This window comes from Schistocerca cancellata, chromosome 6, assembly GCF_023864275.1.
Source record: "Schistocerca cancellata isolate TAMUIC-IGC-003103 chromosome 6, iqSchCanc2.1, whole genome shotgun sequence".
Classification (NCBI taxonomy): domain Eukaryota; kingdom Metazoa; phylum Arthropoda; class Insecta; order Orthoptera; family Acrididae; genus Schistocerca; species Schistocerca cancellata.
The window spans coordinates 593,460,328-593,487,694 of NC_064631.1; the positions used below are offsets into that span (position 1 = coordinate 593,460,328).

A 27,367-nucleotide genomic window follows, 5' to 3' on the forward strand; every position below is an offset into this window, starting at 1 on the left:
CCGAAAATCACGAAGGACATACACGAAATATTCGGACACTAGACCTAGAGAAAAATGTCATTAACAGTGTGGAAGGTGACCGCCGTGTCAGTACCAGGCAGTTGGCCCGCCAGTACAGGGTAAGCCATACGACCGTGTCAAACATCCTCCATGACAATTGTTACTACCCTTATTTACAGCGCGTGCAGGGCTTACTGCCGGCCGGGGTGGCCGTGCGGTTATAGGCGCTACAGTCTGCAACCGCGTGACCGCTACGGTCGCAGGTTCGAATCCTGCCTCGGGCAGGGATGTCATGGATGTGTGTGATGTCCTTAGGTTAGTTAGGTTTAAGTAGTTCTACGTTCTAGGGGACTGATGACCACAGTAGTTAAGTCCCATAGTGCTCAGAGCCATTTGAACCTTTTTTTTTTTTTTTTTTTTTTTTTTTTTTTTTGCAAGGCTTACTAGCGACAGACCTTCCACATCTGGAGTTTTTTCTAATTGGTTTCTTCACCATACAACCACGATTCCGGGATTTGTGTCATCCATCGTCCGCAGCTCGTGGTCGTGCGGTAGCGTTCTCGCTTCCCGCGCCCGGGTTCCCGGGTTCGATTCCCGGCGGGGTCAGGGATTGTCTCTGCCTCGTGAATGACTGGGTGTTGTGTGATGTCCTTAGGTTAGTTAGGTTTAAGTAGTTCTAAGTTCTAGGGAACTGATGACCATAGATGTTAAGTCCCATAGTGCTCACAGCCATTTGAACCATTTTTTTGTCACCCATCCCATTCACAGATGAGCCCATCCTTACATGGAGTGTTATCTTCAACTTCCACAATCGTCATCTGTGGGACAGTATGTAGAACCCCTACGGCAGGGGCGGGCAGGAATCCTGCACATGTGCGGTGCACTTGCACGCGTGCAGTTAACAGGTGTTCTGCGTGCACACAGGGGCAAGCTGGCCACCCGCTTATCTCCCATCCCCACCATACCTTCTGTCCGCTCCTTCCTCTGTAATGCGTTTTGTTTCCTAGCTTGCTTTATTGAGTGAATGAATAAGGTTAGTAGGAGTGCTTGAAGGAAATCATGGTTTGAGAGAGTACCTATTACCTACGATACGTTTTATTTAATTATCACAGGTGGAGTTTACAATCCGTTTAATATCGGGAACAAAATTTCTACATACAGACAAACACAAACAGTTACGTAAATTTTCATCACTGATGTTTGCTCTTAACCAAGACTTATTAATTCAGCAAATGGCTTTCCAGCTCTCGCTATATTAAGCGCAGTCTTATAACTTGCACATACCGCTGGGCTATTATTGTTGTCGTCCTGAAAACTTGAAAACAGTGCTCCATAAAATTTTCAATCAGTTAGATGAGAGACATGACGAGAGAAAGTCGCAGATCTCTCGTGACAACAGCAACTACGACAAATTCAAATGGCTCTGAGCACTATGGGACTTAACTGCTGTGGTCATCAGTCCCCTAGAACTTAGAACTACTTAAACCTAACTAACCTAAGGACATCACACATATCCATGCCCGAGGCAGGATTCGAACCTGCGACCATAGCAGTCGCGCAGTTCCAGACTGTAGTGCCTAGAACCGCTCGGCCACTCCGGCCGGCCAACTACGACAGATTCATCTGGTATCGTCAGATCGCTCTTCTTAAGCTCAGTCAGTTCCCCATCCGCTCAGAATCCGACAATAAATTGTACTCGTCCTTGTGAAATTTATTATAATGGCCTTCAATACTAAACTTCCGTTGACCAGCGAGAATACTGCCACATATTAAACATTTCGAATTTTCACGTTTTTGCACAAAGAAAAAATTATTCTCCCATTACTTTTTAAAAGATAGCAAATCTCCACTTCTCCGTTTCTTGAAGTACAACGTTCACTACATAGTGCTCGCTTCGCATCAACATCCGCAGCTTAGCCTGTCACTACACTGCCGCAACCTGCCGGCTGTCGCCACAGCCCCGGTCGACGTCTGCACGCGAGCAGCACACGTGCAGCGCTGTGCGCTCATGAGCCGCGTGCAACGTTCGCCCGCCCCTGCCCTACGGTATGGTGACAACGAATCATCAGCATTGGTGCTACCGGAATGTGTGGGCCGGGATACTCAGAGACCTACACTATGTGATCAAAGGTATTCGGACACCTGGCTGAAAATGACTTACAAGTTCGTGGCGCCCTCCATCCGTAATGCTGGAAATCAATATGGTGGTGGCCCATCCTTAGCTTCGATGACAGCTTCCGCTCTCGCAGGCATACGTTCAGTCAGGTGCTGGAAGGTTTCTTGTGGAATGGTAGCCCATTCTTCACAGAGCGCTCCACTGAGAAGAGGTATCGATGTCGGCGTTCCAAAACATCCCAAAGGTGTTCTGCACGATTCAGGTCAGGACTCAGTGCAGGCCAGTCCATTACAGGAATGTTATTGTTGTGCAACCACTCCGCCACAGGCCGTGCATTATGAACAGGTGCCTGATCGTGTTGAAAGATGCAATCGCTATCCCCGAATTGCTCTTCAACAGTGGGAAGCAAGAAGGTGCTTGAAACATCAATGTAGGCCTGTGCTGCGATAGTGCCACGCAAAACAACTAGGGATGCAAACCCCTCCATGAAAAACACGACCACACCATAACACCATCGCCTTCGAATTTTACGCTAGGTATTACAAACGTTAGCAGATGACGTTCACCGGGCATTCGCCATACCCACACCCTGCCATCGGATCGCCACATTGTGTAGTGTACCGTGATTCGTCACCTCACACAACGTTTTCCCACTGTTCAATTGTCCGATGTCTGCGCTCCTTACACCATGTGAGGCGTCGTTTGGCATTTACCGGCGTGATGTGTGGCTTATGAGCAGCCGCTCGACCATGAAATCCAAGTTCTTTAACCTCCCGCCTAACTGTCATAGTACTTCCAGTGGATCCTGATGCAGTTTGGAATTCCTGTGTGATGGTCTGGACAGATGTCTGCCTATTACACATTACGACCCTCTTCAACTGTCGGCGGTCTCTGTCAGTCAACAGACGAGGTCGGCCTGTACACTTTTGTGCTGTACGTGTCCCTTCACGTTTCCACTTTACTACCATGTCGGAAACAGAGGACCTAGGGATGTTAAGGAGTCTGTAAATGTCGCGTACAGGCCTATGACACAAGTGACACCCAATCACGTGACCAAGTTCGAAGTCCGCGAGTTGCGTGGAGTGCCCCATTCTGCTCTCTCACGAAGTGTAACGACTACTGGTGTCGCTGATATGGAGTACCTGGCAGCAGGGGATCCATAAATTTCACGTAAAACACGCACTCGTCTGCGTCAAAATAAGCGGTGCGCACCTGGTCAGAGCTCTCATGAATTGTATTGACAAGGCAATCGTGGATTCCTAGAAACCCGGGCTGCACATGTCGCGTTGTTTTATGGGAAGTGAAGCTCACAGTACCTTTTCGTGGAATACACGTGGAAACCATGGTAGCCATAGCGGAGCGGCCGACGCCGCTGCAAGTAGACGAACACAAACGGACAGTAAGGCGGAGTGGAGGCGCTACAACTCACTGGGCAGACAGAACAACACTAACGAGGAAAACTTCACACAAGCGACGCTGCGACAAGTCAAATAAAGAAGAACCTTCCCGCTCGGCGCTCAAAGCGGAACTGACGTTCTCGGTGATGCAGGATGACTTAGACAGAATTTCTATTTGGTTTGATGAATGGCAATTTGCTCTAAATGCAGAAAAATGTAAATTAATGCAGATTAGTAGGAAAAACAGTCCCGTAATGTTCGAGTATAGGAACAGTAGTGTGCAGCTTGATACAGTCGCGTCGACTGAACATCTAGAAGCAACGTTGCAAATTGATATGAAGTAGGACGAGCACATATGGATGGCATTAGGGGAGGCGAATGGTAGATCACCGTTTATTGAGAGAAAGTGTGGTCCATCTGTAAAGAAAAATACACATGAGACACTAGTGCGATCCATTCTTGAGCGCTGGTCGAGTGTTTGGGATCCTCGAGAGCTCGTATTAAAGGAAGACATCGAAGCAATTCAGAGGCGGGCTGGTAGATTTGTTGTCGGTAGTATACGGAGTTGCTTCGTGAACTGAATGGCAAACCCTAGAGGGAAGACGACGTTCTTTTCGGCAAACACTACTGAGAAAATTTAGCGAACTGGCATTTGAAGTTGGCTGCAGAACGATTCTACAGCCGCCATCGTACATTCCGCGTAAGAACCACGACGGGAACATACGAGCAATTAGGTCTCCCACAGAGGTATATGTTCCGTCGATTTTCCTCGCTCTATTTACGAATGGAAAAAATGTTCAAATGTGTGTGAAATCTTATGGGACTTAACTACTAATGTCGACAGTCCCTAAGCTTACACACTACTTAACCTAAATTATCCAAAGGATAAACTCACACACCCACGCCCGAGGAAGGACTCGAACCTCCGACGGGACCAGCCGCACAGTCCATGACTGCAGCGCCTCAGACCGATCGGCTAATCCCGCGCGGCTATTTACGAATGGAACAGGATAGGAAAAGACAAGTAGTGGTACGAGGTACCCTCCACCACGCACCATTCAGTGGTTAGCGGAGTATGTATGTAGATGTAGATACAGAAATATGCATTGATCCATCCATTACATAAGAAAGCAGACAGACCCGATGTTAATATTTACAAGAGTTTTCCGTTCTTCCTGTGTCACACAAAATTCTGTCTCAATGTCTCTTGCAACGAGCACAGCAACATGCATGCAAAATAGCAAATATCGAAGAATATGTGGGAGTTAAAACCACTGCAGTTCTTAGAGAAGCACCAAGTGGTAGAAAAGGTATAGTAAAATTCAAGGGTGAATTTTCGAAAATTCGATATTAAAACACCAGTGAGACAAAGCGACGGTCTCTCTCCATTACTATCCAGCTATTTCTTAGAAAACGTACTCCAAGAGTGGTGAGAATTGAAATATAAGTTTAAAATTGGCGAAAGAGTCCAATTGGGAAGAAAAAATGTTAGGATAAATGATCTGGCGATTCTGTGAAGTTATTCAAATAGCACAAAAACCAATAGAAATCGTTAAACAAACAACACAAACAAAAGGTCTCCGAACCTCATTTAAGAAAGAATAGGTCTAGCAACAACCTGACACCCAAAATTCTGAAAACGAAATACGGTATAATCGAGGGAGTTCCCCAGTTCAGATATTTAAGAGAAACCATTCAGCAGACTGTCTTGGAAAAAATGATTACGAAATTCATTGCAACAAAATAAAAAAGTGAAAAGTGCACTAGATATGAAAAGACGCGGGCTAAAATTCTAAGGGCATGTTAAAAGACTGGAACCAACCAGATTACCCATACAAGCTGTAAAATTCTACTAAAGTCGCAGTAGAGCTAAATTTGAAACAATACAATGAATTGGTGCAGCTGAAAAAGACATGAAGGGAGCAGAAATATCATAAATTGATATACCAGACACAAAAGTGTTTATTCATCAAAGTTCACCTGACAGGGAAACCCAAGACCAGTGGAACAGCATGGCCCGACGAACGGAAAAGAGCCCGTATTCTGATAAAATGAAAGTATTATCAGCAAAAAGAAAAGTTGAAACAAAACTCGAAAAATTCCTTTGTTGTACGCCACGTGGTCCAGTAGGGTCCAAACGTGCATAATAATCGTAGTAATTCCCTGCAGCGGCGGAACAGCTCCGATAGGCGGCGTTGTTCCCAGCGTGTAACTGCGAAACGCAAGGCGCTGCTGGCGGTACCGAAGCTACGTGACTGGAGAGAATCGTCGTCTATAGAGCTGCGGCAACACTGGGGCGTTACCATGGAGAAGTATACGAAGCAGCGTTACGTGTTTGGACAGACGGGTGAAGCAACCACACTGTGGTGTCACCGCCAGACACCACACTTGCTAGGTGGTAGCTTTAAATCGGCCGCGGTCCATTAGTACATGTCGGACCCGCGTGTCGCCACTGTCAGTAATTGCAGACCGAGCGCCACCACACGGCAGGTCTAGAGAGACGTACTAGCACTCGCCCCAGTTGTACGACGACTTTGCTAGCGACTACACTGACGAAGCCTTTCTCTCATTTGCCGAGAGAGAGTTAGAATAGCCTTCGGCTAAGTCCATGGCTACGACCTAGCAAGGCGCCATTAACCCTTTCTATAGAGAGTCTCACTTGTATCATCAAATATGCTGTATATAAATGATGGAGTAAAGTTAAGTATTCTAGCAGCTACGTACTTTTCTTTATAGCATTCATAACGTATCCTGTTTCAGACCTCATGCCCGTCTGCGTTAGATTATAGAGAGCATTTCGGCCTCCTCTATCTACAAGGTGTTGGCACATTTGCCAACACATCACACACCAACCCCACGTTGAGGTAGATTCACACTAAACGAAACGGCGCCAGACCATACCACATCGCATTTTAGGTGGCGACGAGCAGGCTGACCGTCAACGGGACGCAACGATTATGAGACAGAAAGGTTTGACGTTGGCGTTGCTGGTGGAACGGCGGGGGGGGGGGGGGGGGGGGGGGGGGGTGGCTTCATCTGCTAACAACAGCTAACGCTAAACTCCTTGCTCACTTGTGCCGTAGTGGAGGATTTTGTGCTTTTTTATCTTATTAATCTTTATTTTATTCTTTCTGTTCATTTTCGTGACAGATCCCAAATATCCAATGACGAGCTGATTTTTTTTCATTTAGTGTTCTTCCATGAGAGAGGTCATATATCTAAGCGCAAAGAAGATTTAGAACAGAGAAAATGTCTACACTAAGCCTAAATGAAGACCTCGGCTGTGATATGTTGAGGGGCAGCTGACAGCATATAAAACACGGTAAGAGGTTGGCTTTATTCATATTAGTTGACAGTTCTACTAGAAACCTAGAAATTTCTGATTCTCGCTAATCGCAGCGGCTTTGTCAGAGAGTTTGCACGTAAACAGTGTTAAACGCTAGAAACTTGGCTGCCAATAGTAAGGAGTGCAGTGTTCGGCCAGGAAAGTGCTGTTCGAGTACGATTTGTACGACTCTGAGGATGATGTGGATAACTGCACCTCAGATAAAGATCCTGAATCTGTTCCTGAACACAAATGCGTTTCAAAAGTTGTTGCTAATCATGTAAATCTGAATAAAGAAGTTAAAGAGCACTGTAGTTTACATGGATTAACGAGACAGGGCGACGATAGAAATGTTAAGGACCATCCTTAAAATTCTTCACGTCCTGTAGAAATGTACGTAATTGCTAAATTTAATTTCAGACTGTGCTGAATCATAGATTAATTTCTGAGATTGATATACATTGTTATCGAAAAAAAACAACAGTAAATCAAATCTCTATATAACAAACTGAAACACTTAGAACGTTTTAAATTTGTGTTTCTGAGAGGTTTCACGGTAATTATTCGTTAATTCGGCCAGCAAGTAAGTAGCGGTAATACAGTGTTAACCCATGTTAAGGGCACCCAGTTTGTCAACTTGTCGCTTACCACTATTTATGGACAAGGTCTTCAAATAAAAACATAAACTAATGAAGCAAGTTCCATCAAATAACATTTTTAACAGAGAAAAAGTCTGCGCATTTGAAGGATAAAAATTTAGTGTTTTCTTCGTTATTTGGCACTTGGGAAACAAAAAAGTGGATAAGGAAAACAGCCTCTGTCTATTGCTTTATAATGACTGTTTAATGTGTGTGTGTACGTATGCTGCCTGAGAATAAAGTGAAGCACTCAGATAATGTGTTTGTAAACTTGCAGACATGCACACCATCGGTGGCTATGTAAGTTACTAGAGTTGCAATTCTCTGTGACAGGCAGGATAGCCACCAGAGCACGTTAGTGTTGTTTGTGTTATATTGTTGTTTATGTTTATTGTTGCTTGTGTTAGTGTTGTTTGAGTTTAGTGTTGTTTGTGTTTAGTGTTGCTGGTGTTTAGAGTTGTTTGTGTTTAGTGTTGTTCGTGTTTAGAGCTGTTACGAGGCCTAATAGGATGATCTAGAAGCTTGAAGAAGACGGGGACGTCGTGTACTCGTATGAGGCAGCGTAATCAGCAGCTGACACAGTATGAAAGGAGCCTCATTGTGGATATCCATTTGAGTGGCTGAACAAATCGTTCGATATTTAGTTTTGTGGGGCATTCGGTTGTGACATTGGCCCCATGTGGGAGTGCATGAGAATCTGAGAGAAGGCACATTCGTCGTCAGTGACAACCACAAGGGAGGACGGCCGCATTGTGTAGTTACACCCTCACATCTGCCCCTGCCAACCGACAACAAGCAGTAGGCTCCCAGAAACATTCTGTGTCATCCAACATCAGCGTTTGGAGACTAGCAACAGCCGAACTAAGGAATTACTGTTCCACGCCTACGCTGCCGTTAACACCAGAAGCGCCGTGAGCAGGAAGCAAGGACTGCTGATGAATGCATTCGCATTGTGTTCAGTAATGAATCGCGATTTTGCATTACTATGGATTACCATCAGTAATTTTATCTAGGAACTCTTCCATTGGTCCGTGTTTGCATACAAAAAACAGCAATAGGGGTATTGTGGGTCCGCCTTGATGCAAAACACTTCTGTTACTTGTTTATTTGTTTATTCCTCAAACTAGTTTCAGCGAGAAATATCACTATCATCAGTAGGTTCCTTAATTTTAAAAAATGCAGAAATAGCAGAGTTATAAAACACTGATTAAAATTCTTCTGGGTATTATGCCGCGTCAGTGCTAAAAAAACTAACAACAATAATAAACTGAAACCGACGTTTCCGCCGAATTGCAACGGCCTTCCTCAGGGCACGACTGGTTTTGCAGGGGATAGTTGCTTCTATTTATTAGAGCCTATCGATGTCTGACGTCACTGTTGTAAAACTTTTAATTGGCCCTCTGATATGGAAGCCTTTGAGCAAACGGCCCTAGCTTCTGCTCCGTTACGTCCCAGTTGTTGGCTACGATATGTGGACGACACATTGGTTATCCGGCCTCACGGTGAAGCGGAATTGGGAAACTTCCTCCAGCACTTAAATAGCCTGCACAAAAATATAAAGTTCGCACATGAGACTGAAAACAATGGTACCTTGCCGTTTCTGGATGTGGAAGTATACAGAGCTGCCGAAGGTAAACTGGGGGAGAAAGTGTACCGGAAACCAACGCACACTAATCGGTACCTGCATGCGGAGAGCCACCACCACCCAGTTCAAAAGTATTCTTTTTTGCATACGTTAACTGCCCGAGCCTACCGGATAAGTGATGAAAATAAAATCAAAGAAGAATTAAAGGAGCTACAACACACGTTTCGTGCCAACTGCTATAATGACAACGTCATAAGAAAGGTAGCTAAAACCAAAGGGAGCAGAACACGAGAAGAAGGCAAAGAAGGGAAGCACCCACTGGTACACTTACCATATGTAAAAGGCATCAGTGAACGGCTAGGCAACGTCCTCCGCGGAAGAGGTTTCAAACCGATTTTTCGAAGCAGTCACAGGATCCACGAAATGATAGGTTCCACCAAGGATGTAGTCAACACTCTTAACACTGCAGGTGTTTACGAACTACGGTGTGAGTGCGGAGCTGCCTACATGGGAGAAACAGGGATACCTGTCTGCTTACGAGTAGCAGAACACTAACGCTATGTACGATTACAACAACACAATAAATCGGCAGTTCGGCAATAGCGGAACACCACCGTGACTGTGGACCACCTATCAGGTTACAGGAAGCCCGAGTACTGGCGAAAGAATCGTGAATGCAAGAACGCAAAATACGGGAGGTGATCGAAATTATTAAGCAGCCTGACAACATCAACAGAGAAGATGGCTACAAACTCCCGGCGTCCTGGCTGCCGGCATACCAGTCCAACGGGCCGCGAGCGGTCGCGGGGCAGAAGCTACACGGGACACGGGCGTATCTGCACAAACAGCTGTAGAGCAACTGTCAGTCCACTTCCGCGCACACCAGGAGGAAAAGTTGCCGACCAGAAGCCGGACGCTGATTGGAGGACAGCTACCAATCGTTGACGACATGGACATCCACGAATAGCCTCTTTCCTTCCATCTCCCCTTACGTCATGACTAGCCAATCGTATTAGAGGGCCAATTAAAAGTTTTACAACAGTGACGTCAGACATCGATAGTCTGTAATAAATAGAAGCACCTATCCCCATGCAAAACCAGTCGTGCCCTGAGGAAGGCCGTTGCAATTCGGCCGAAACGTCAGTTTTGGTTTTTTATTATTGTTGTTGTTGTTGTTGTTTTCTTTTTGGCAGTGACTCAGCATAATACCCAGAAGAATTTTAATCGCTATGACACCAGCCGCGGAAGCCTACGCCCTTATATTATAAAACACTATAAGACATTAGTACATTTGTACCGTCTGGATTTTTATTGTTATGTTCTGTGAATAATTTCTTAATACCTTATTTACTATACGTCACAGCATGGTTCTAAGATTTTTGTCGCTGTTTGCGGCATATTTTCAGTGTTTTGAGGTCCGCAACTCGAGGTTTAATGGCTAACGTTATTGTCTCTGGACGCGGGGTCCCAGGTTCGATTCCCGGCTGGGTTGGAGATTTTCTCTGCCCGGGGACTGGGTGTTTGTGTTGTCTTCATCATCATCATTCGTGACAGTGACTAAACTGGACTGTGTAAAAATTGGGACTTTGTACGGGCGCAGTTCAGCGCCCCACAAACCAAACACCATCATCAAAATGGTTCAAATGGCTCTGAGTACTATGGGACTTAACTTCTGAGGTCATCAGTCCCCTAGAATTTAGAACTACTTAAACCTAACTAACCTAAGGGCATCACACATATCCATGCCCGAGGTAGGATTCGAACCTGTGACCGCAGCGGTCGCGCGGTTCTAGACTGTGGCGCCTAGAACCGCTCGGCCGCACGGGCCGGCCAAACACCATCATCGTCATCAGTGTTTTGATGTTGTTGTTTTTCTCGGAATACGTCACGTCCTCTGCGTGCAACACTACCGCCCTGCCGGACGTGCGTTAGCTCAATAAAGCCTGTACTGTAATAAGTTCACGGGCTTCACCTTGTAAACAAGGATTTAGTACATAAGTTGACCGCGTGTACCTAATGGAAGCAATTCGGACTTATATTCAGTCAGTAACTACAGTGATGCGTCAAGCAAATGTAAGGTACAATTACGCGTTCGCATGGACAAGAAGTACACACAGTAGATACTACCAATGATTAATAATACGGTCGCCAGCCTAATTAGGCATTGAGTGAAATTTTCCTTGTACAAGTATGTGCATGTACAAGCATAACAACACGTAGTAATGTTGCGTTTCATAGCAAAATTTAGAACCAAAAAGAATCTACTGAACTAAGGTTTTCTTCTTTTGTACTAATTTGTACGAGCTAAAATTACACAACACCACACAGCAATGATTACTACGAGCTGCACTTTGTATATTGATCAGACTGAAATCGGGCATAGATTACCCTAGAATCAGCAATTTTGAAAACACACATACAATGTCACTATTAAAATTGGAAAAAACACTAATACACTTAGGTTTAATATAGAAATTAATTTTACTGTTCAATTCTGATCAGTACACTTTAAAATGTGCAAGAATAGGCAAGAGAAGGGGGGGGGGCCCTGAAACTGTTACGGTCGTTATGCTGAAACTAGTAAGTCCTGAAGGTACATTAACACTCAAAATTATCAACCTATGGATTACTATTCTTTTGTCACGCTTCTGGAGTAATTGACTAACATTCTTTCAATCTCAAATGAATTAAATATCATTGCTAGCTCAATTCATAATTTATCTTTCAATTTAATCACACTGTAGTTCTTTACTAACATTTACATTGGCATTCCTAACTCTCAAACTGCTTTATAGCTTAAATTGGTCTGCAGATAATTTAGTACTAACAGTAAACTTTCAATTCAGGATACTCGGGTTGCACAATATAAGGTAAGGACCCTGTCTAGGTCAATGATAAGGATAAGTGATGGCTAAGGCAATTCTGGTAAAAGTCACGTTATTATTGAACAGTTAGAACAGTTTCAACACTGGTCCACACAGATACACTTCTAAAGATGAAATAAATGTTTGACCTGTGCACGTAGTTGCGGCGGATGGCGGGCAGCGAGATAGCGGGCAGCACAGCACACATACAAGCACGGCTAAGGCTCTCACAGTATCGGCACTTTCATTCTTCTTAGCGTCGTAATCTTTCCAATTTTGTGCCTGAGAACATAGCCATGCCAAGTAGTCGTCGGAATCGGCCCATCCGAGGCTCAATGGAATCCACTATTCCTAGATAGCCTCCTCGGTACAGTACATGTTCCTCTGACCGATACTCAACTCCGACTGTAAGACTGAGCCCGTTGTGCCGAACAGCGCCAGTGTGCGTTTTCCCGCGCTCGCCTGCATCCACCTTTTCCCGCGCCCCTACAGGTAGGGTATTCACCACAGGTTTTCTACTACACATATTCTAATGCATTACCTACGTATGGACCAAGTGTTTAAATTACAATTTACACATAGTTTTTACATTAAATACATTTTCCTTTGGTTATCAAATTGCTTAAAATCTAACATAAGTAATGATATTCATTTCAAAAGTTGTGTACAGTTTCTTTAACATGACACGAAAAGAAAAAAATCTAAAATAATATTTACATTATTTCACATAAATTCAGAAAGAAACATTTATCTAAATACATAAAGAAAAAAATTATTATAGGTACATTATTGTTACACATGCCCCTGTTTCCAGAAAATTTTCTTAAGTCCAAATTTTATGGGAACACTAAATTTAACAATAATACACTGGTTCTGAATCTTTACGTAAAAGTTCAAGAAGATTTACACTACATATTTCCTTCCACTCACCGTATATAGGTTCATACTATTTTAATATATTAAGACCAATATCTTGTTATTTACTTAAGTGCCTTTTGCACAGTCCAACTTCCCTTCATAACATTACTAAAATAGCAATTTAATCATTTTTTTTCCAAATTTCTTAAAGAAATAATTTAAAATTCTGGAATGCAAATATTTAACTACAAAAACAAATGCATATTTCGTATACACTATAGGATAATTTGTCGCTGCTTGCTTTGAATAGCAGTCCAGTTCTTAATTTACTAAACAAAACACACACACAAAATTTTCATAAAATTAACTACACATATTTACTGCCTATTATGTGGATTTGGGCAGTCCATTTCACTTCATATTGTCACATCCTCTGGATTACATTTACTATTTTCCATCGACTATTTATCTGCCCTCATTGGTATTTGGCAGTCCTTCCTATTCTGGTTCATACTCTGCCCATTTTCATTTTAGACAGTTCCATCTTTTATCTGGCAGATAGCATTTATCCTTTCTTTTCAGTCCTTTCCTCCATACATTTATACAGTTACAGTACAATTGGTAATCTGAAACTCACATAACTACATTAGTACACTTTCAATGGAATACAGGCATTTACTAAGATTAGTTACATTTCAAACAACTTGGGTTCAGCATAAAATACAGCACAATTACTCGTTTCTGGGAACATACAGTTTCAGATCCACTATATTTCTTACACCTAAAGGTCTTTTGGATTTTGGGTAGATTAGGTAGTAAGCATTTTCGTGTGGAATGTTCTGTATTATATATGGTCCATTATAGATATATTTAAATTTTGAAATTTCATGGTTTAGTTCACTAGATTTTTCGTGGGTTTTCAGAAGAACATAATCTCCAATTTTAAATTTTGAAACATTTAGATTTTTATCGTGTCTTCTAGACCTAGATTCAGCTTTTTGCTTTGCCCTTTTTATTACCAATTCTTTCTTTTGATTCAATCCCAAACTTGTACAAGGTGGAAACTCTAATTTTTCTTCAATTAAACTTTTACTACTTCTGTCTAACAAAATTTCTTCCGGTGGGAATCCTGTAGTTTCATGATGTAAAGTTCATGACATTCTCAAAATCCAATATGAATCTGCCCCAGGCTCTAATTCAACAAAACAATAATTCATTTTCAGATAACACTGAGCTATAGTAACAATCAAGTAATGCATAATATTAATAATATCTATACAAATACAGCATCCTGCCCCTGCTCGTCTCTTTATTAACAAGGCAGTCTTTCATGGTTCATAAAACAGTCACTTAAGTCTGGTGGCTTCTTAGGCCTCTGGAGTTCAAAGTCTTTGCTCACTTGAACTCTTCGCAAAATAAACCCTGAGTCGTCAGGCGGCTCTTTCTTTCTTTGTTCAGTCACAACATCTGGATTCTGTTTTGACACTTCGTCATTGTTAGGTACAATATCGTACTTAACTACATCCCCTTTGATTTCACTGATTTTTTCATACCCTCTTTCGGTAAAAGTATATTCACTTTCTTTTACCCCGAAAAATACATCTTCACTAGAGTCATCACTACTTTCTTCCTCCACATCAGATTCATTTAAGTACGCTACTTTTGCACAACAGGGAAAGCTAGTATATTCAATTTTGTCTGTATTTACGTATATTTCATCATCTGAACTATCGTCGGAATCCGACCATTCCGGATCGCTATCAGGTTCTAACATAAAGGCTTTTCTGAGACAGGCACTAAGTTCTTCCTCGGTATTGTCATCAGGCTTAGATTTTAATTCAATCTCCTCTTTTGGTGAAACGGCCTCATCATCAGCTTTATTTACCTCTACTGTGACTCCATATTCGGTGTAATCCTCGTGGACTTTAATTACTTTCATGTAATCATCTGCCCCTTCTCCACGGTGCCTCTCGGTAGCAGCTTGCACTATTGGCGGATTGTTAGCAGAAGTTATTTCTTCGTCAATGCTGAGGATTTCATCCTCCAAATCCTTCCTATCATTAACCTTCCCCTTATCGGCAGCACGCGTACTTTTCGCGGCGCTATTTATTCTCCCTTCTTCAAATTTGGGCCACTTCACTATATTGACGCCCCTATCATTTCCCTTTCTATTAACTAATTTCTTCGCCTCATATTCTTTCTTAACATCCTCCCACTCACATTGCTTTAGGCCCTTGTACAGATCGTCGATCTGCACACGCCAATCAGTTACTTCTGCTAATTCATTGTCGCCCTTTTCCTCATTGCAAACACTGCTAACCGCACCTCTCTGTGTACTCATAGTCTCATCTATTGTTTCCTTTGCCACGGAATTATCACTCGTAAAATTTTCATTATCTCTTACGGCTACGTTCGCACCTACTGCTGCCGGATTGCTAGCGGCTTCTCTCTGAACAGATGTTCCGCTAGGCTGGGCCGTTGCCCTCTGATACTCCACTCGCCTGTTAACCTGGAGTATTCTGTGCGGCCTATATGACTCACGCTGGCCCGCACCTGACGCTTGTCTCGCCACAACACGTTGCGTCGCTTCACGCCTGTCTCTAACCTGTCTCATTACATTGCGGTCGGTCCGGTATCTTTTCTTAAATCGGGGCCGGTATGTATTGTCCGCTTCCGTTTGGCCCGCAACGTTCGCGGAAATTAGTTTCCCGCGTCGTTATTGTTTTGCGCGGTGTACTCTCGTCCGCGACCTGGATAACTTCCTCTGCCTCTTCCTCTGCCTCTTCCTCTCTGTATTACATTGACGCGAAATCCATCGCCGTCATTCCTTTCGTCATTGTGTCGGGTATTACGGTTGCCAAAATTTTGATAATTGGCACGACTTTCGCGCCAATGGTCTTCGTCTTCGACCCTTTCTAGAAATGCTTGGAAGCTACGATGGTTGCTTCCTACATACCTCTTAGAATCTTCTGGAAGCTTTTTATATAGCTCCCAGATAATTTCCGCATCTGATCTTCTACCTCTTAAATGCGTCAATTTCCTGTACCAATACTCGCAGAAATCTTTCAAAGAATTCCTGCCCCTGTTATCATGCTGTTTGGCCATGATAAACTCGCGCCATAAATGGTCCTGCTTCTGTTCAGACCAATATTCTTCGGTAAATTTTTGCCTAAATTCTTCGAACGTCATTCGTTCGGTATCTAAATTTATTCCCCAGCGCTTAGCGTCACCTGCTAAGGCGCTAATTACAACGTTTATCTTTTCCTGATCAGACAAGTGCCCAGGAAATACTCTCTCGCAATTTTTGATGAAGTCTAACGGATGCCACCCGTTATGTTTCTTGGCTGGATCGAAGCGTTCCTCACCTTCTAACAGCTTCGTAATTGGTGCGCCATTACAGACCATACCAGGCCTATCTTTAATTTTGCTCTCTAGATCGAAAATTTTGCCTTGAATTTTCGTACAATTTTGAACACATCCGGTTACTTTTTCACCTAATTCTTTTTCAGTGTCTACAACTACCTTTTTCAACTGAGATATTCCGTATAGACATTCGTTTACGATCTCAGTTTTAAGACCGAAAACTTTTTCGTCTACCTTAGTTTCAACCAGCGGTTCTACTTTCTCTTGGATGTTGAGAATTTCGACATCGAATCTACTGTTAATGTTACCAATTTCTTCCTGCATAGTATCCATATTTTTGTTAATGGTGTCAATTTCAAATTTCATATTATTTACCACAGAACTTAAATTTCCCACTTTTTGTTCTACCTGCTCTATTTGTTTACTAATTCTAATTCCTTGATCTTCAACCTGTGCTTTAATCTGATCACTCTGTGTTTTGAGCTGATGGCTCTGTGTTTTAAGTTGCTCGTCAACGTGTGTTTTTAGCTGATTAACCTGAGTGCTAACTTGTCTTTGAAGTTGCTCATTCTGTGTTTTGAGCTGCTCATCAACGTGTGTTTTAAGCTGCTCATTCTGTGTTTTGAGCTGTTCAGTCTGTCCTGTAATTTGTTTGGTTAATTGTTCTAATAGATCGTTTATGCTCAAAATTTTTACACTGTTTTGTTCTACGGAATCCGTGTGTTCCGATTCTACTTCATAAGTTTCTTTCGGTTCTTTCTTTATCTGTGGTGAATCAATTATGTCAGTGGATTCGTTCACGTACCCACTATCATCTACAAAGTCACCCTCTTCTTCCTGTTTTGTCCCTTGCTGTGTTCGAGGCGATCGCGACATTTCAATCTGTTCGTTGACGTGTTCATGGTATCGTATGTACGCCAATTGTCTTTCGCTAACGCCATCTGTTATCTGGCCGAGTAGACTCCTGCTACTGCTAGCCGCATTCTCCATTTCGCTCGGCACATCTACCCTGTCCCCGTTCCTGTCCATATTGAATGCCAATCACACCACACTATCTTACTTGGCTCACACTGCAGTTTAATTTACTGAACTTTATTGCTATTCAAGCCACTGAACATCCACTGTTCGGTCTTTACGTTAGTTTATAACCGACAACAACTGGATGTCCTGTCACCGGGAAGCCACGTGCAACACTACCGCCCTGCCGGACGTGCGTTAGCTCAATAAAGCCTGTACTGTAATAAGTTCACGGGCTTCACCTTGTAAACAAGGATTTAGTACATAAGTTGACCGCGTGTACCTAATGGAAGCAATTCGGACTTATATTCAGTCAGTAACTACAGTGATGCGTCAAGCAAATGTAAGGTACAATTACGCGTTCGCATGGACAAGAAGTACACACAGTAGATACTACCAATGATTAATAATACGGTCGCCAGCCTAATTAGGCATTGAGTGAAATTTTCCTTGTACAAGTATGTGCATGTACAAGCATAACAACACGTAGTAATGTTGCGTTTCATAGCAAAATTTAGAACCAAAAAGAATCTACTGAACTAAGGTTTTCTTCTTTTGTACTAATTTGTACGAGCTAAAATTACACAACACCACACAGCAATGATTACTACGAGCTGCACTTTGTATATTGATCAGACTGAAATCGGGCATAGATTACCCTAGAATCAGCAATTTTGAAAACACACATACAATGTCACTATTAAAATTGGAAAAAACACTAATACACTTAGGTTTAATATAGAAATTAATTTTACTGTTCAATTCTGATCAGTACACTTTAAAATGTGCAAGAATAGGCAAGAGAAGGGGGGGGGCCCTGAAACTGTTACGGTCGTTATGCTGAAACTAGTAAGTCCTGAAGGTACATTAACACTCAAAATTATCAACCTATGGATTACTATTCTTTTGTCACGCTTCTGGAGTAATTGACTAACATTCTTTCAATCTCAAATGAATTAAATATCATTGCTAGCTCAATTCATAATTTATCTTTCAATTTAATCACACTGTAGTTCTTTACTAACATTTACATTGGCATTCCTAACTCTCAAACTGCTTTATAGCTTAAATTGGTCTGCAGATAATTTAGTACTAACAGTAAACTTTCAATTCAGGATACTCGGGTTGCACAATATAAGGTAAGGACCCTGTCTAGGTCAATGATAAGGATAAGTGATGGCTAAGGCAATTCTGGTAAAAGTCACGTTATTATTGAACAGTTAGAACAGTTTCAACACTGGTCCACACAGATACACTTCTAAAGATGAAATAAATGTTTGACCTGTGCACGTAGTTGCGGCGGATGGCGGGCAGCGAGATAGCGGGCAGCACAGCACACATACAAGCACGGCTAAGGCTCTCACAGTATCGGCACTTTCATTCTTCTTAGCGTCGTAATCTTTCCAATTTTGTGCCTGAGAACATAGCCATGCCAAGTAGTCGTCGGAATCGGCCCATCCGAGGCTCAATGGAATCCACTATTCCTAGATAGCCTCCTCGGTACAGTACATGTTCCTCTGACCGATACTCAACTCCGACTGTAAGACTGAGCCCGTTGTGCCGAACCGCGCCAGTGTGCGTTTTCCCGCGCTCGCCTGCATCCACCTTTTCCCGCGCCCCTACAGGTAGGGTATTCACCACAGGTTTTCTACTACACATATTCTAATGCATTACCTACGTATGGACCAAGTGTTTAAATTACAATTTACACATAGTTTTTACATTAAATACATTTTCCTTTGGTTATCAAATTGCTTAAAATCTAACATAAGTAATGATATTCATTTCAAAAGTTGTGGACAGTTTCTTTAACATGACACGAAAAGAAAAAATCTAAAATAATATTTACATTATTTCACATAAATTCAGAAAGAAACATTTATCTAAATACATAAAGAAAAAAATTATTATAGATACATTATTGTTACATGCGCCTGTGTCAGCGGCTGTTAGTCAACAAATACAAGAACGTGAACTTATATGTGTCAACGTTATACAGCTGGGAATGCGGCAGTATTGGGTGTACAGTTTTGGAGTGTACTAGGTTGTTACGTAGTTTGTCGTGCACTCACGTTCGTTGTACGGCTAATAGCTACTTTTATATACAGAAAAACATAGTTTTCGCACTTCGGTCATAATTCACAACATTAGACCATCTAGCTGCTCGCGTGTGTCGCGAGGAATGTGTCACATGCGCTCTCACAGTTCAGATGATATGATGTATGCCGAGAAAAACGGCAATAGAAAAACACAGAAAATATGCGGCAAACAGCGGAAACAATATTAAAAGTATGCTGTGACGTAGAGTGAATAATGTATTATGAAAGTATTCGCATAAAGCAGTATTTAAATGGTTCAAATGGCTCTGAGCACTATGGGACTCAACATCTTAGGTCATAAGTCCCCTAGAACTTAGAACTACTTAAACCTAACTAACCTAAGGACATCACACACACCCATGCCCGAGGCAGGATTCGAACCTGCGACCGTAGCAGTCCCGCGGTTCCGGACTGCAGCGCCAGAACCGCACGGCCACCGCGGCCGGCCGCAATATTTAAAAAGCAAACAGTACACATGTACTAATGTTTTACAATGTTCTATAACTATGCTATTTCTGCATGTTTTAGAATTAAAGAACGCACTGATGGTGTCGATATTTGTCGCTGAAAATACACTCCTGGAAATTGAAATAAGAACACCGTGAATTCATTGTCCCAGGAAGGGGAAACTTTATTGACACATTCCTGGGGTCAGATACATCACATGATCACACTGACAGAACCACAGGCACATAGACACAGGCAACAGAGCATGCACAATGTCGGCACTAGTACAGTGTATATCCACCTTTCGCAGCAATGCAGGCTGCTATTCTCCCATGGAGACGATCGTAGAGATGCTGGATGTAATCCTGTGGAACGGCTTGCCATGCCATTTCCACCTGGCGCCTCAGTTGGACCAGCGTTCGTGCTGGACGTGCAGACCGCGTGAGACGACGCTTCATCCAGTCCCAAACATGCTCAATGGGGAACAGATCCGGAGATCTTGCTGGCCAGGGTAGTTGACTTACACCTTCTAGAGAACGTTGGGTGGCACGGGATACATGCGGACGTGCATTGTCCTGTTGGAACAGCAAGTTACCTTGCCGGTCTAGGAATGGTAGAACGATGGGTTCGATGACGGTTTGGATGTACCGTGCACTATTCAGTGTCCCCTCGACGATCACCAGTGGTGTACGGCCAGTGTAGGAGATCGCTCCCCACACCATGATGCCGGGTGTTGGCCCTGTGTGCCTCGGTCGTATGCAGTCCTGATTGTGGCGCTCACCTGCACGGCGCCAAACATGCATACGACCATCATTGGCACCAAGGCAGAAGCGACTCTCATCGCTGAAGACGACACGTCTCCATTCGTCCCTCCATTCACGCCTGTCGCGACGCCACTGGAGGCGGGCTGCACGATGTTGGAGCGTGAGCGGAAGACGGCCTAACGGTGTGCGGGACCGTAGCCCAGCTTCATGGAGACGGTTGCGAATGGACCTTGCCGATACCCCAGGAGCAACAGTGTCCCTAATTTGCTGGGAAGTGGCGGTGCGGTCCCCTACGGCACTGCGTAGGATCCTACGGTCTTGGCGTGCATCCGTGCGTCGCTGCGGTCCGGTCCCAGGTCGACGGGCACGTGCACCTTCCGCCGACCACTGGCGACAACATCGATGTACTGTGGAGACCTCACGCCCCACGTGTTGAGCAATTCAGCGGTACGTCTACCCGGCCTCCCGCATGCCCACTATACGCCCTCGCTCAAAGTCCGTCATCTGCATATACGGTTCACGTCCACGCTGTCGCGGCATGCTACCAGTGTTAAAGACTGCGATGGAGCTCCGTATGCCACGGCAAACTGGCTGACACTGACGGCGGCGGTGCACAAATGCTGCGCAGCTAGCGCCATTCGACGTCCAACACCGCGGTTCCTGGTGTGTCCGCTGTGCAGTGCGTGTGATCATTGCTTGTACAGCCCTCTCGCAGTGTCCGGAGCAAGTATGGTGGGTCTGACACACCGGTGTCAATGTGTTCTTTTTTCCATTTCCAGGAGTGTAGTTTGGGGAATAAATAAAGAAGTAACGTGTTTTGCATCAAGGCGTACACGCACTTCCCATACTGTTGTTTTTTACGGATGATCATCGTTAGTGAGCACACTTCCAATGTTTTGGAGAGGGGCAGCTGTGTTACTTCCGGCGTCGTGGTGTCGGAAGCCATCGGCGTGACTTCAGGTGGCGGGTGTTAGTGATCGAGGGAACTGTGACAGTATAACGGCACGTCACGGACATTCTGCATCCTCAGGTGTTACCTCTCGTGCGACAGTGTCACGGTGCCATTTTTGAACGGGACAATCGTTGACTACGCACGGCACGCATCTCTGTGTACTGCCTGCTTTGTACTGAGGTACTGCTGTGCCCAGAAAGACCTCCAGATCAGTCGTCGATAGAAGACGTGGGGACCAGCTCGGACGTCAGTTGCGGCCCGTCGCCGTCACAGAAGATACCCAGGCGCAGGCCAGCAAGTTACGGGAGAGGATAAAGCGGCTTCGACATTCCTCCCGACCGAACCAATGCGTGCAACGAAGCCAGAGAAGACGCAACATCTTACTTATAAGGAGGGTGAGTGGTCATACGGCCAAGTTCTCTGTAAATTGGTCTCTAGTTTAAATCTCTGAAATAACATCACATAGGCTCTCAACAAATTTCCGTTTTGTCCTCAAGTTCTCGGTGCTTCACAAGTTTTTTCAAGGGTCGTATTTTAAATTTGACGTTTTGAAATGTTTGTAAGACACTTTTGCTGTTGTTTCACTTCACAGCAATTTACCATACAATCTTCATCAAGAACATCTGTTATCAAGTTAATAATCTTTATCGTTACTATTTTGTTATACCACATTCTGAGTACAACATAATTTTCACCATTCGGTATAGTGCGGAGTGGGGTGACATTGTACGTTCCGTCTTGGCTGAATCACCATTGGCGATGAGTTATAAAGATAATATTCCAACAGCCCATGCTTTTTATTTACTCAAACAGTTGCGATTCCTCAATACAATCATATTCAGGCCTGAACAGTAAAAGTTAGAGGACATCAGACACGTACATAATAACATGTCATACACTGTATTATATGAAAGAAGCAAAGGATAGATATTAATATGTATAACTAAAAGAAAACCAGTAATGAAGTAAAATATTCAGGTTGCGATCAAGGATATTTTATGAATTTATGACATAGTGCGCACACACAAGACAAGACACAAATCAGCTATCAGAAATAACTGATAAGAACAGTAGTGCCATTGCAGTGCAAACATTAATCCTATGAGTTCAGTTAGAAGGATACCAGCGACAAGGATTTTTTTAATGGAAAAAAGAACAGTATCAGATAACTAATTAAAATTGCAATAAACAATAAGTTTAAAACACAACGTAAAATAATAAGTGGTCTTATTGGGAGTATAACTACAACAGTTATCAGACGAGCCTCGTGAGGCAAAGACGTCAGTTCTACATAATACGAATAATTCAGTAAAATAAGCATTTGTGTTATTAACTATCAGAAGAATATCAGAGCAAGGAATCATAAGAAATGTGAACTAACTTTGAATGAAACAGGTATTGAGTACGAACATGTCCTGTGACGACTGGGTGAATCTACAGACAAGAAAACTCCCGAGGACGGCGAGATGTACTTGCTTAAAAGAAATAGTCACAACCTGCAAAGCGTCGACGAGATATCCATACTCACTAATTACCGGACGAGTCTAAATGAAACAAAAAAGGTCAATGAACGTAGACGAAAATATGAAATACGAACGTACGGGAAACATTCAAGAAACGATGTGTACTTGGAAAAATATATCATACAACTAGATCGGTAAGGAGGCAAATTAACTGTAAGCAGTAGCCAACCAAGTCGCCTGTGAAATGAAGCCGGCCGAAGTGGCCGTGCGGTTAAAGGCGCTGCAGTCTGGAACCGCAAGACCGCTACGGTCGCAGGTTCGAATCCTGCCTCGGGCATGGATGTTTGTGATCTCCTTAGGTTAGTTAGGTTTAACTAGTTCTAAGTTCTAGGGGACTAATGACCTCAGCAGTTGAGTCCCATAGTGCTCAGAGCTATTTGAACCATTTTTGTGAAATGAAGACAACATAAATGACGCATAATATGTAGAGCAGAACCATTATATCGTGAAAAGTGAGGAGTGTCGCTACAAATATCGATACTCTCCGACAATGAGTATTCTTAAAAGCTGAGGTACATGAGGAAGGAGTCTTAATAACTATTGTGACGAATAACTGCAAGACGGAGTTACGTTTATTTGACGATGATGTCGCCTGCCGTTTAGTTCCGTTCCACTACCGCCTACTGCAGTAGTTCTCAACCTGGGGGTGATTGCCACCTGAGGGGTAAAATGAAGTTTCCTGATGGGTAGCACCAAAACGATTCCATTCTGTTTGTCACGAAACTAAATTATTTTCAAAAGATCATCACAGTTTTCGCTATTTTGTATGACTCTAACAATGATTAGACAAGTTATCAATAATTACTTTTATTCATGTAGTAGCATTAAATGCGATGGAGGATAAAAGTTCCTCACATAGTCCACGCACTACACACAGATATTGTGCTTTGTCCCGTATATTGCTGAAGATGCAAGTGCGACATTTATGCATCAAATCTAAATATATCAAGAAAGTGTCATCTCCAAGTTGTAGATAGTACCTGCATTAGTCCAGAAATTGCTTCATTACTCGCTTCGAAGGAGGTAGATGAAGTCATTGACAGCACGACGCAGCAGTAACTACATAAGGGATACTATAGCGCTGTACACAGTATTATAATTATTACTACTGCTACTATTATCAATGGCTGCAATACTATACAGAGCATTAACAGTCTGAAGTCTTCCAATTCCTGCCAGTTAAGAAGAAAGGAATGCAGCAATTAAGTGATTTACGAACAGTAAGTACAGTGCAAGCATTTTTACTTGGTTGATTTTAAATGGGGCTGCAGTGTGCTGGTGAAGCAAGTGCCGCAATGGAGAGCAGTAATGCAGAGGAACTGTGTTTTGTAGCAACTGTCTACTCTCACCGTAGCACTTGTGACTCAGCACGAATTCCGTCGTCATTCATTCTCTCTCTGTCTCTCTATGTCTCTCTCTCTCTCTCTCTCACACACACACACACACACACACAAACTAAATATCATTCATCTCTCATCATTTTAAAAATAAGTGTTCCAAGAAAAGTCTTTCATTCTACAGTTATGTGCTAAAGTTCTTGATAGTGTGGGTGAGGGGGTGGGTGGGGGAGAAGGGCGTGGGTACCGGCTAGTGTCTAATTGCACTGGGGTGACCAACTCTCCCGCATTTCCCGGGATCTGCCGTATTTAGAGACATTTTTTCATAGTCTCCCGGCTCCCGTATTTTCAGACTCAGTGGCCGTTTGCCTCCCGTTTTTAACTTTATTTTCCTTATCACGTACCGGTATGTAAAAATATTTTTCAATCATTTAAATTTTACACGCATGTTGTTTTAACCATGTACTTCATAATGCAATGGAACGTGCTTGCAACTGTTTACAATATGTAGATGTTGAAGTGTTGGTGTTAAAAATATATAGTCACTTTTCCTGTTCTGCCAAACGAAGGGAAACGTTAAAATCTTTCTTTGAATTTGTTGATGTGGAATGGGCTGAAATCTTGCGACATGTGAATACTAGATGGTTATCTCTCACTCCAGCTGTAGAAAGGCTTTTAAAAAATTGGGAGCCCATAAAAAGCTATTTTAAAAGCATAGATGAATCAGACTGTCGTGAAGTTCTGAAAAAGTATTTTTGCAACGAAAATACAGAAGTAGAAACAATTGTTCAAGCTTATATTAGTTTTTTGTGAATATTCGAAATGTTTTCATTCAAAAAGCAAAGTATTTGGAGAATTCCGACCTTAGTGTTACGGAATCTCATGAAGCTGTAAACCTACTAATTTGTAAAATTAGTCAGAGGAAGGAAGATAGGTATTTTGGTAGTGGTACTCATAAATTAGTAGCCTCTGTTCTCGATTTAAATCTGAAATCTAGTAGGGAGAACAACTTCATTGAATTCTATGATTGTTTATATTCTTACTTAGGTAGTAAATTTGATAATAGTTTAAAGAGTTTAATCCCACTATGTCTAAAAAGGGAATTGACATTCAACGACATGCATGAAGTTGTAGAATATCTTAAGCTGGATTATATTAATGAAGATGAATTATATGAGGAGTTTTGTAGTTCTAATGAGGCAATTAAATATGCTGTCTCTGTAGATGGTAATGTTAGGCAGAAATGGATACAGGTTTTTACAACTTTGAAATCAAATAATGTTAATTTTGAAAATTCTTTGAATTTACTAAAAATGATGTAAAAACTACTGACTGAGGCAAAATCTATTGCAAAATATGTATAAGTAATTGTGATGTGTGAATAAATAGTCTACTTTTACAAATACTGCTTTGATTTTTGGCGAAATTTTGCCGTGCTATTAACCTCCCTTATTTTTTTTGTCAAGGATATAAGAGTCTCCCTTATTTTCGTTTAGAAACGTTGGTCACCCTAAACTGCACTCAGGCGTAAGAAAGGTCGGGAACCACTGGTCTAGTGTGTATCGGCGTTACGTTTCAGAGGTGTTCTTTTGGCGTGCAGACTGAAGGTCCGGTACCACTGTTGCATGCGGCCTTGACGAGAGGTACTGAAGGCTCTTACTCACTTGTAGCCGTAGTGCAGGTTGTCGCCGCAGCCGCCCCACAGCCAGGAGGCGTGCAGGTCGCGCGGCCGCCCCCTGCGGGAGCAGCCGCAAGCCGCCAGCTGGCCGTCGTGGCAGGCGCGAGCCACCGCGTGCAGCAGGGACGCCGCCGACAGCGCGTGCGCGAACGCCATCTCGCGGCTAGCTGCAACCAACACACGCGGGAGCTGTAGTGGATCACTCGCAAAAATGCGGTGCTTCGCACAGAAATAAATTACGTCTCTGAGCCAGCTACATCAGACACGCAGCGCAATAACTGATTTATGGTTAGTATTCATGTCGCAAGACTTTTAGCACGAGGCCGACGGGAAAAACAGGTCGTCCCCGTACGTCGGAGCACGTGACACTGCAGGCCTTAAGCCAGGGGCGGGCAGGAATCCTGCACGTGTGCGGTGCACTTGCACGCGTGCAGTTAACAGGTGTTCCGCGTGCACACAGGGGCAAGCTGGCCACCCGCTTATCTCCCATCCCCACCATACCTTCTGTCCGCTCCTTCCTCTGTAATGCGATTTGTTTCCTAGCTTGCTTTATTGAGTGAATGAATAAGGTTAGTAGGAGTGCTTGAAAGAAATCATGGTTTGAAAGAGTACCTATTACCTACGATACGTTTTATTTAATTATCACAGGTGGAGTTTACAATACATTTAATATCTGGAACAAAATTTCTACATACAGACAAACACACACAGTTACGTACATTTTCATCACTGATGTTTGCTCTTAACCGAGACTTATTAATTCAGCAAATGGTTTTCCAGCTCTCGCTATATTTAGCGCAGTCTTATAACTTGCACATACCACTGGGCTATTATTGTTGTCGTCCTGAAAACTTGAAAACAGTGCTCCATAAAATGTTAAATCAGTTAGATGAGAGACATGACGAGAGAAAGTCGCAGATCTCTCGTGACAACAGCAACTACGACAAATTCAAATGGCTCTGAGCACTATGGGACTTAACTGCTGTGGTCATCAGTCCCCTATAACTTAGAACTACTTAAACCTAACTAAGGACATCACACACATCCATGCCCGAGGCAGGATTCGAACCTGCGACTGTAGTGCCTAGAACCGCTCGGCCACCCCGGCCGGCCAACTACGACAGATTTATCTGGTATCGTCAGATCGCCCTTCTTAAGCTCAGTCAATTCCCCATCCGCTCAGAATCCGACAATAAATTGTACTGGTCATTGTGAAATTTATTATAATGGCCTTCAATACTAAACTTCCGTTGACCAGCGAGAATACTGCCACATATTAAACATTTCGAATTTTCACGTTTTTGCACAAAGAAAAAATGATTCTCATATTACTTTTTAAAAGATAGCAAATCTCCACTTCTCCGTTTCTTGAAATACAACGTTCACTACATAGTGCTCACTTCG

At 43.0% G+C, this 27,367-nt stretch overlaps 1 protein-coding gene across 1 annotated transcript in view; it reads right to left on the reverse strand.

The window, feature by feature from the left end:
- Positions 1–27,367, reverse strand: part of LOC126191533 (protein Wnt-5b-like) — a 326,244-nt gene that overhangs the window by 236,927 nt on the left and 61,950 nt on the right. The window contains exon 2 of the mRNA XM_049932437.1: positions 25,950–26,130. Within this exon, the coding sequence (XP_049788394.1) occupies positions 25,950–26,119 (170 nt within the window). The 5' untranslated portion in view covers positions 26,120–26,130. The remainder of the gene's footprint in view (positions 1–25,949; positions 26,131–27,367) is intronic.